General features: G+C 42.2%; 1 protein-coding gene across 1 annotated transcript in view; it reads right to left on the bottom strand.

The window, feature by feature from the left end:
* Positions 1 to 787: 787 nt before the first annotated feature.
* The window catches only part of AQP9 (aquaporin 9), a 45,148-nt gene continuing 34,768 nt past the window's right edge, over positions 788 to 11,167 (bottom strand). The window contains exons 5-6 of the mRNA XM_025999445.2: positions 7,439 to 7,656; positions 788 to 2,727 (exon numbers count right to left, since the gene is read on the bottom strand). Of these exons, the coding sequence (XP_025855230.1) occupies positions 2,553 to 2,727; positions 7,439 to 7,656 (393 nt within the window). The 3' untranslated portion in view covers positions 788 to 2,552. The remainder of the gene's footprint in view (positions 2,728 to 7,438; positions 7,657 to 11,167) is intronic.

Below are 11,167 nucleotides of genomic sequence, written 5' to 3'. Positions count from 1 at the left end.
TTCCATTTAAAAAAAGCCTTCCTGTGGTTGATTTCCATAAGTGTGCATTTCCTCTTCATGATCCCAGTCATTAATCACCAGTTAGTGTTTAATGAGCACCTGGATGGATCATGGATTCCACAATCCAACCTGAAAACTCAAATTTTAGGTTGCCTCTTCCTCCAATAATTATAATTGTCTGGCGTTTCTGTTTTTGCAGAACTTGATTCAGGGCACAGGGTTTCAGTGTCTTCTCTTATTCCTCCCCCTACCTGTTCTCAAATTCAGAATCTTTCAACCTCTGCCTAATTGCCATTGTGGGCTGAATAATTCTTTATTGTGGAGGCTGGCATCCAGGGCTGTCCTGTTCTTTGTAGGATGTTCAGCAGCGTCCTGACTTCTCCTTGGATGCTAACAACTCTCCTGTCCCAACTGTGACAACCAGAAATCTCTCCAGACACTGCCAAATATCCCTTTGCGGGGGCAGCAGAATGGAGTGAGAAGGGGGTAAAGTTGCCCCCTATTGGGAACCATTGCTATCAAATCTATGAGGACCCAAAGCCTGAGAATCCTCCCAGAAATCACTTGGCCACCACCAGATGTGGTTCTCAAAGAAACCTTAGATATATTATAATTTAACCAAGTCAATGTTCTCAACCCCAGTCGCACATTTGAATCACTGCAGTATTTACAAATGATTAACTGGGCATGAGTATTTTTTAAAAGCTCCCCAGGAAATCTCAATTTGTAGACAGGATAAACATGCATATTTAGTGGTCATAATACTCATAAAAACTTAAAAAAAAACTTTAAAAAAGAGCCACCAATTTTATTTCAAATAAGAAATATCCAGGTAGTTTCAGAGCAAGAAAAAAAATTCCAAGTTGTTAGCTTATAGAACATAGGCCACTGGAGACATTTCACATTTACTTTCTGTTCTGTTATGATCACAAAGCAATTGGGAACCTCGATACCTCTGGGAATGCTGGGCTTTTTAAATGCTTTGACTGAAGGTGCATCGCTTGATGTAGAGCAATTTCTCTGGTGCTTGTAACTCTCAGAGACTTTCACCAAAGTGACATCAATTAGGGAACTTCACAGGGAAGAGCCTGACCAGGGGGAAATCCCCCAAACGTAATGTTTGTGATTCGCAGGGAAGGAGGGGTGAGTGAGACTTAGAAAGAGCAAGGGTCGACTAGGAAGGGAGGCCTTCTGATAATGTTTTCCAACACATGAAAAATATGACCAAATTGCTACCTCTTCCTTTTGTTAGTGTTTCAGTAACAGAGGGAATAAAACCATATGATGAAGGTCTTTATATTTTAGGATCCCAGGACCATCACATCCAGAAGGTGTACACATTCTGGCAGCTGCCAATCCCATGTCTTCTGGACAGCCAAAGAGGGCTAGGTGAGATTTTTGGCCAGTTATTGATCTTCTGAAAGGTGTGGGATGCATTAGATGAGGTTCAACTTTCCATGTGACCTTGGGCAACTCACTTAACTTCCCTGAGATTTTGTTTCCATATCTGAAAAAATGGGCAGCATGGCATTTACTTCAGAAAGTCACTACGAGGATTAAATTAGATAATAACCTTGAAAGTGTTTTGTGAATTGTAAGCCCGAAAGGTAACATTATCTTTCCAAGGACCGTCTATCCTGAAGATTCCACTAGACCAGGATCCAATGGCTTCCAGTTTTGGTTTCGGGGCATGTGTAGAATAATGGATGAGTGCAGCATTGGCTCAACTTGTCAAATGTCTCTCCTTAAGTGGACAATTAGGAAAATACATTGGAGTTAAAAATATAGGGTGATGTAATTTTCATGACTGAGGTTACAGTTGTATTTTAGGTTATTATATGCTAAAGACAAGAAAATTAATTGGTGCCCTCTAAAATGCAAAGAGCAAGAGATTTATCTGATAAATGGTTTCCATTAAAAAATTCCATTTGGTTTCCCAAATTTATCTTGTCTCCTGAGGCTTCTGAATGGCACAATGTCCTTCCCCTGTGCTTTCCAGATGTATTCTACTGTTTCCTATACCCCTGGGTTTGAAGAATATCGGTATTTATACAAATATAGTGGCACAACATAACTACAGAGTAAACTCATTAGCTCCCTAATTCATGGACATATTAACTGAAATCACTGTGTTGCCTTCCAGTTTAGTCTTGGTTGATACTCAAAACATAATCTTTGTGGAAAAACAAAGCTTTTGTAATGCTATTCTGTACAGGTAATGCAGCTAAGATCATGCAAATAAGTCCATGGTCAAGGTTCTAAGTTACCAGTGCTTGCTTAGTAACAAGGATTCCCATCAAAGGATGAAACAAACAGAGCAGGAGATAAGGCCATTTCAGGGGACAGTCAGTGGTGTCCTGTGGGAAACTGGTGAAGAGGTCAGCATTTGCAAACTTTCACTTGAATGCTTTTACAATTAGGTGCCTCACATGGCTAGCAGAGAAGATTGGGTGGATTCCATTCTAGTCTTATGAAAACACAGACCCCTGGATGCCATCTTTTCTGAAGAGAACACTAGTTCAGCCAATTGTAAACCCAAACTAAGCACACTACTACATTATCACACTAAGCTCATATTTATCTGGTTTGTCCTCAGATTGTTCCGTCTCGAAGTCTGGATCAGGATTTGGGTGGTGGATTTCAATGACAAGAACATAGATGAGGCCTCCAATGACAGCGCCAACCAAAGGGCCCACTACAGGAATCCACCAGAAGTTATTTCCAGCTCTGAAATCAAACAAGAAATTAGTGATACACCATTTGGATCTTCCTCCTGGCCTTACTAGTTATTCATTAACAAGCCAGTCTTTCTCCTGCTCATGGTTTCCATTTAACTCAGCAAGAGCTAAGTATAAGGACACTCACTGCAGTTTGGCAATCATCATCCTAGATTTTCCATATACCTGATTTCAAATGATTGATTCCATTGTCCTATTAGTACCCGTGAGACAATATGTCCCATTTATTTTTCTTTCAGGAAAGAGAGTCCCTGAACCCACTGTCAAAATTGGAGGCATCTAGGGACAGTGCTGGTTGATTATTCAGGAACTGAATAATGGAATAATGGAACATTATTCCATTCTGAAATGATGAATCCTGGGGATTACTAATGGAAGGATGTGGAGAGGTTCCTGGGCAGGGCTGGTCTATGAGGGCAATCACACACACAACACACACACACACACACAAAACAGAACAAACCAATCAGGAAATGTTTGTCAATGAATGAATTTGAAAAATGGAAGGTTGATATATGAATTACCTACTAAATATAATTTAATTTCATGCTGATTTTCTAAGGTCACAGCTTAAAGCTACTTTCTGATAAAGGGCTTCCTGCCATGATTCTCTGTCTTTTGCAGAAGTCCTCAATGACAATACATTATACTAAAAGTATAGCTCTGAGAGAAAGCAGGTACCTTCATAAATTGTCACCATCTTCTTTGAAGATAGGAAATCCATTAAAATAACTCCATAGGAAGGAACACAAGGTTCAGAAACAAGCCAAACTATACAATAATCCTATAACATTATTCATGGATTTATACATTTCAGATAAAACTGTTTTAAAGCAGAGGAATGAGAAACACCAATGTTGAGGATAATGGGGAGGAGGCGGCGGGGAAAGGGCAGGAGCTCTCGCATACACTTGAGGACTTCACAGTTGGGGAAAGGCTCATGGTTGTTCTTTTTTTCATTCTGCTTAATAACACACATATGTTCCAGGTGGCCAGTATTACATTTGGATTAGAAAGGATATTAAAGGAAATAAGCCCTGCCCTTGACCTCCATTCTTCCTTCTGCTTGGTGATCCTTTCTACCTGGATGGTCCCTAGCACCCAGAAATCTTGGATCAGGAATGCAGGCTGGAGGGAAGAGCCCTGAGGTGGAGCACAGTAGCCACCAGATGTCGCTCTTACTGCACAGGAGAGAGGACTTGTGCACTTCTCTGCTCTCCCAGGGCCCTTTCCCAAGCCCCCAGGAATCCAGGAGGACTTTCCTATGAGAGGTACATGGACTTTAAAGAGCTAGGAGCCTTCTCTTTGGTAAACACATGAAGCAAGTATAAGCTGTCTCACTTGTCATTTCCTTTCTTTCATCATGATTTCCTGGCGAATCCCACTGTCCTTTAACAGATTAGGGTCCCAGGTATCTGCCAAGACACATGTCCTCCATTAACTGGCTGGACTTTCTTCTGTCTGGGCTGAGCATGTTGTGCCAGGGTCACAAGTCATAAGTGGAGGCCCTCACACATGGTTTCCTGCCTGGTCAGTCTTCCATGTCCACAGTGTCATATGCACGTGGTGATGTGGGGTGCGCCAGGGAAATGTCCGTGTTACTCACTTATGCACCACCATCATTTATTCCTTTGGGTAAACTATTTAAAATATTAACGATACCCCTGAGATCCTTCATCCATGAAGTCATTAAAACCTTAATGTGAATTAGTGGGGAGAGCGTAGATGGAAAACATCCTAATATTTACAGGAAAAGCAAGGATTAGCCATGGTCTGTTGACTTGTCAGACGGACCCTCTGGTGCCCCCTGCCCCTGTCCCCAGTCATCCTCATTGCCTGCTAGACAGAAGCAAGTGAGGACCAGAGAATTAGGCAGTCTTGGTTTTATCAGAGGCCTTGGTTGTAGATCCAAGCTAGGATATCTCCTGCTTACCAGGGATAGGAGACCTTGAAAGGGAGGGACGATTGGAACTCTCTGGAGATCTGCTATCCCTCAAAGGTTTTCTTGGGAATTTTTGAAGATTACCAGCCAGCTAGCTCTTTTCTAACTGGCTTTTGCTCCTCTACTCTCTCCTTTTTAATCTATTGTATGTAGTGATGTAGTTTTAATTTAACTAAATTGGAGTTCTAAGTATGTCAAACTTCTGCTCTACATCCTTTGCTGCTTCCCATAATCTCCAGAATATGGAGTGGCCCAAATCCAAATTTTTCATTCTGGGAGTCTAGATCCTCCGTGACCTGACAAGATTTGTCCTTTCCAGCCTTCCTCATGTACCCTTCCAGCTAGATTAGATCACTTAGTTATTTTAACATTCTGTCTTTGTATACAGTATCCTCTCTATCTGAAATATCCTCACTGTCCCCCATTCAAGATGTCCAAATACTATAAAATGCCTCTATTTCTACCTCCATAATTCCTAAATTTGGAGCTGTTAACCTCTCAAGTCCTAGAGTCAACAAGTCAAATCTCTTTAATGGCACTTGACAGCTTCAACTTGTGTAAACACTTATGCTGACCCTTCTGAAACAGAACGCAAAGGAAGCAGAAGGGCAGCAGGGTTTCATCTCTAGCGCAGGGCCTTGAATAGGAGATCAGGTTGCTGCAGGGATGAATAAACCAATGCATGAAAAGAAAAGACCCTGACATGGAGGGAGGGACATGGAGCTCATTTGGCAGTGGATGATTCTAGCATTTTTGCCACAGACATGATCTCCTACCATATACTTGACAAAGCCAAGAGAGAATAGGCAAGACTTCTACCTATTTTAGAACCATCCCGACTCTTAGAGCTTTGGATGAGTCATGAAACAGGGCTCAAAGGGTGGCCTTCAAGGCCTCTTTGTTCCAGGGGTCTGTGTGAAGCCAACAGAGGTGACTTGGTCATGGGGGCAGTGGTCTTCTAGAGTGAGGCTCAGGAAGGTGGGATTAATGAAACTCAGATTAATTCTGGGCTCTGGGTTCTGGGAATCTCTCTGACATATGTTTTTCATTTTGCATTGGAAGAATATAAAAGAACCTTCCTAATTAGGGACATTTTGTTCAACTTTTCATGTTCTAGTGGCAATCATTCTGGAACAAGAGCTCCTCACCTGTGGCACTCTTAATATTTTTGGCTGAATAATTCTTTGTTGTGGGGATCTGTACGGGTACTGTAGGATGGTTGGCACTATCCCAGGCCTGTAACTCACTAGATGCCGGTGACAACTTTCATCTCCACCTTCCCCAGTTGTGATAGCCAAAAATGTCTCTAGGCGTTGCCCAATATTTTGAGTGGAAAAAATCACCTCTGGTTGAGAACCACTGCTCTAGAAAATTCATTGCATTATTAGCTTCTTAAAGATAGGGGATGTTGCTTGGTTTTCTTTGTATCCCTCATGTCTTAGGACATGTTTAACATGTAATATTTGCCCATCCTTTCATTCTTTTTACTGACTTCTCTTGAGACTCTGTATATGCAAGGCCCTAATCTTGTCACTCTGAGTGCAGCGGTGAGGAAGCTGCTAGGTCTCTGACCTCAGGATGCTTACATTGTGGTAGCTCTCAGACCTATCTGTGGTGGTGACCTGACTGGTGTCAGTTATTTCAACAGTTAATTTTTTACACTGGTGAAGGCAACCTAAACTTTCACTGAAATGAGCCATCACATGTGTATGATTACATGTATAGATAAGCATTTAGGGACACTCAAGTCTTTCCTCACAGCAAACATCAAGCTAAAATTTCCTCACACGTGTCTTTCCTACTTCTCTTTCTCCATGTTAGAGCCCTGTTCTTTGATGAACCAAAGTGAGTTCCTTTCCCGTAGAGAGATGTGATAAGTAGATGAGGACAGACCACTGTGGTTGTATGGGGCAAAGTGGGAAGGAATTAAATGGGCACAGTTTGTTTTGGAACAGTTGCCAACAGTTGACGTATTTCCTCAACTTGCCTCAACCCCAAGGAGTTGGGCTCCTTACTGACCCAGCACATTCCGAGGTAGAAAGCATGAGGTCTTGCCATTTCCTGTGCAAGAGCTCTCTTTTATGTCTTTTCTGCCAGGGATTTCCTACTCATGACCCAACTCAGCTCTTACTTCTTTGGTGATGCCTTTCCCAATTCCCCAGGCATAGTTAGTCATCCTCTTATCTATGTTCACTCAGCACTTTGTTTTTGGGGTTGCCAAGGCACTTATTATTGCTCAAGGCTAGTGTTTTAGCTGATTTTGAAATATCCTTACATAGCACAGTGACCACAGCACAGACAGTGTTTGGTAAAGACCTGCTGAATGAGGGAAGCATAGCATGGTTCACTATCAAGAGCCCTGTAGTAGTATCACAAGATGTAAATTCTAGGCCCAATTTTATCACAAAGTGAATCTGCAGATGAGTTATATGACCAAAATACTCACATAAAACCATCTACCACCTGAGGAATTATTATTATTATTATAGAGGGTAAGCCTGTTGCTTTTGAATTTACCCAGAGACTCTCTCTGTCTCTCTCCCTGTGTCCATATGTGTCTTCCCCACTCCCCTCCCCCCACCACACCCATATCACAAACTGCCAGTGAAACAATCCACACTGATGACCAGAGCATGCACCTGATCTCCACGCTCCCAAGAACTCTCCTGGACCTCTCTAGTCTAATCCCAGCCCTTCCCCCTCCTGATCCCTGAGGCTCAGCAGGGATCTTTCTTCCCCCAACACCACTGTTACTTACGTGAAGACCTCAAACCCCCATCCTGCCAAAGCAGTGAAAAGTCTAGGGCTCAGGTCTCGAGCTGGGTTCATGGCACAGCCACTGTTCAGTCCCAAGGAAGAAGAAATGACAATAATCAGGAGACCGATGGCAATGGGCTCTAGGCCTCTGGGGACTCCCAAGTTTCTGGAGTCAAAAATGGCAAAGACAATCATGAGGAGGAACATGGTGGCCACTACCTGGGGAGGGAGAAAATGCACAAGGGGTTTAACCTGTATCCTGCTCCTTTGCCCACCTCAGAATTCACTGCCTCTCGTTAAGAACAAACCTAGCGATAACTAACAGTCACTGGTGAGCACACCGTGCCAGGCCCTCTTCTCATCATGGCAATCCTAGATGTGGGTGCTAGCATTACTCTCATTTACACATTAGCCACTTGTGAGCCTCTTGTACTCACTCAAGGATGTGGACCCAGAGACTTCAGCTCCGGAGACTGTTATCTTCTCTACAACTATCCCGACAAGCTACTATCCTGCTAAATAGAAAGGCAAGCTGCTGGCTGGAAACCTGGTTGAAGACAGTCAGACTGGTGAGAAAAACAATGTGAGACATCCATGGATAAACGGGCAAAGGAAATGAACAGAAAATTTGTAAGAGGAAAGTAAAGTGAAGAAACAAATAAGTGGGGAACATGGATTTGTAATGAAAAAATGCAAATAGTACTAAAAGTTAGGGAAATGATACCTGTTCACTCAAGCTCTTCTAGTAGAATGAAACATGCCACTTTCAAAAGGAATGAAGACACTGTCCTTTTCTTTCTTTCTTTCTTTCTTTCTTTCTTTCTTTCTTTCTTTCTTTCACTATTTATTTATTCATGAGAGAGGCAGAGACACAGGCAGAGGGAGGTTTGAAAGCATTCTTTCTCTCTTACCTCTAATGGAAAAGACCTGAACTCACATGAGAAACCTCTAAATGTCCTCCAACAGCTCCTGACTCTGATGCCTCCTTCTTCATTGTAAGATAAACTGTGCCTGAATTTATTTTTTTTTAATAATAAATTTATTTTTTATTGGTGTTCAATTTGCCAACATACAGAATAACACCCAGTGCTCATCCTGTCAAGTGCCCCCCTCAGTGCCCATCACCCATTCACCCCCACCCCCGGCCTTCCTCCCCTTCCACCACCCCGAGTTCGCTTCCCAGAATTAGGAGTCTTTATGTTCTGTCTCCCTTTCTGATATTTCCTACCCATTTCTTCTCCCTTCCCTTCACAATTAAAAGACCATGAGGATAGATTAAGGGAAATAAATGACAGCCTGAGGAAGAAAAACCTACGTTTAATTGGGGTTCCTGTGGGCGCCAAAAGGGACAGAGGTCCAGAATATGTATTTGAACAAATCATAGCTGAAAACTTTCCTAATCTGGGAAGAGAAACGGGCATTCAGATCCAGGAAATAGAGAGATCCCCCCCTAAAATCAATAAAAACCGTTCAACACCTCGACATTTAATAGTGAAGCTTACAAATTCCAAAGATAAAGAGAAGATCCTTAAAGCAGCAAGAGACAAGAAATCCCTGACTTTTATGGGGAGGAATATTAGGGTAACAGCAGACCTCTCCACAGAGACCTGGCAGGCCAGAAAGGGCTGGCAGGATATATTCAGGGTCCTAAATGAGAAGAACATGCAACCAAGAATACTTTATCCAGCAAGGCTCTCATTCAAAATGGAAGGAGAGATAAAGAGCTTCCAAGACAGGCAGGGACTGAAAGAATATGTGACCTCCAAACCAGCTCTGCAAGAAATTTTAAGGGGGACTCTTAAAATTCCCCTTTAAGAAGAAGTCCAGTGGAACAATCCACAGAAACAAGGACTGAATAGATATCATGATGACACTAAACTCATATCTTTCAATAGTAACTCTGAACGTGAACGGGCTTAATGACCCCATCAAAAGGCGCAGGGTTTCAGATTGTGCCTGAATTTAATGGTAAGTAGGATCCTTGAGAAATCCCACCCTTCCACATCCCAAAAGTCCATTCTGAGGCTGCTCTGGGATCCTTACTGACCCACCAAATGCATAGCTCACCACTGCAGCCCATGTGCATGCAAAGCACCAACAGGTCCCACCCTCTTTATCCTCCTGGCACTTTGAAGCTTTTGTCACCTGGCCAATCTCTCTCACATAATAGAGACTGATGTCCAGAGAGATAAAGGACCCCTACCATCCTCCTTTCAGCAATCTCCTCCCCTACCTTCCATCCTTTCCCTCTCACACTTTTTTCTGTGTTGCTCTCCCAAGTTTATGCGACCACTACCCCCTACCCCCTTCTTTCAGATGGCACCAGTTTTCCCTAGTTTCCAACTGGATAATTTAGTCTCCAAGTCAGAAAGGATCTTGACACATTCCACAATGCCCATCATCTGATGTTTGAGTTTTCTTGAGAAATGCCCCATCCCCACTTTCCAGCCCTGGAGGTTACCCAGACAAGCCTCCAACACCTCTAGTGACTGTTGTCCTGTGGGAAATGATCTATATTTAGCCCAGCCCCAATTGCTAGGAAAGTCTAACTTTTGTTGAATGTAACTTTATCTCACCATAATTTCATGAACTAAATATTTTATAATTAGAATATAAATACTAGTGTGTAAATATTACATAATTAATATGTAAGTACATTAATAAATATTTATTGAGCATCTGTTAGGTACTAACTTCCACCAAATCTCCTCGGAGGGTATACACACCAAGTCTAAGTTCTTTTGCATTTGACATTCCTTCAGCTCTTTGAAAGCTACTAGTAAATCCCATCCATCCCCCCAGCTCTTGCACACGCACTTTCCCTAGAGTAAACATCCCCATTCTCCACTCATTTCTGTGCAATATCATTAGCTTTTAGGTTCTTCTCTTTCAGTGATATACCCTCTTGAAGTGGACATTTGGAAATGAGTCTACTACTCCAGTATGGAATGGAGTATAAGACCCTAAACTACTTTATTTGAATACTATCTTTCTATTTTTTTCAGCTCATTTAGGAGAACATTCCTTTTTCTGGCAGTTACATTTCTCTGTTATCTTTTCTACTGACACTTTTCTCACCACCCCAGCTCATTTAGACTCTGTATTACAAATTACTAATGTGACTCATACAGTCCAGTTTCCCGTCTAATTGTCTTCACTTTTGTATTGTTCCTTTTGTCCTTAGGTGATCATTTAGTTCTTCACTAGATTCTAAATTCCTGGGCAGACACGGTTTACAATGCATTTTCCTGATATTATTCACTTTATCTTGGCAAGGAATCCGGTAAGTGCTAATATTATCCCCACTTTACAAATCTGAGACCCTCAAAGTTCAAAAATTTAGCTAAAGTTGCTCAGGGAGTGGGGACAGAACTGCTATTTTAATTCGGGCATGCAAGTTCCAAATCTCAAACCTTTACAACTCATGTGTACCTGTCAGTCTCTCAAGCTCTGGACACAGGGCCAAGCACACAGAGAATGCTCAAGAAGGGCTTTTTGCCTGTCTGGTTTATTGAGCAAAGTGGAAAGGAAAAAGACTAAGGACATGAGGGCATAGTTTTTTTCATCTATCCATTAAATGGAAGTGGACAGAGTTAGCAAACTGGTAGATCCATTTTATATATATGCCCACTCTACCCTGCCCCATCATGCAATCCTAATCACAAGAAAACAACTTAGATGTCCTTTCACCCTCCCTTGTTTCCTTCCTTCTTCCCTCCCTTTTCCTTCC

The sequence above is a fragment of the Vulpes vulpes genome, chromosome 15 (assembly GCF_048418805.1).
Source record: "Vulpes vulpes isolate BD-2025 chromosome 15, VulVul3, whole genome shotgun sequence".
Taxonomy (NCBI): domain Eukaryota; kingdom Metazoa; phylum Chordata; class Mammalia; order Carnivora; family Canidae; genus Vulpes; species Vulpes vulpes.
The sequence above is the reverse complement of the archived record's forward strand: the minus strand, read 5'-3'. Positions and strand labels throughout refer to the sequence as shown.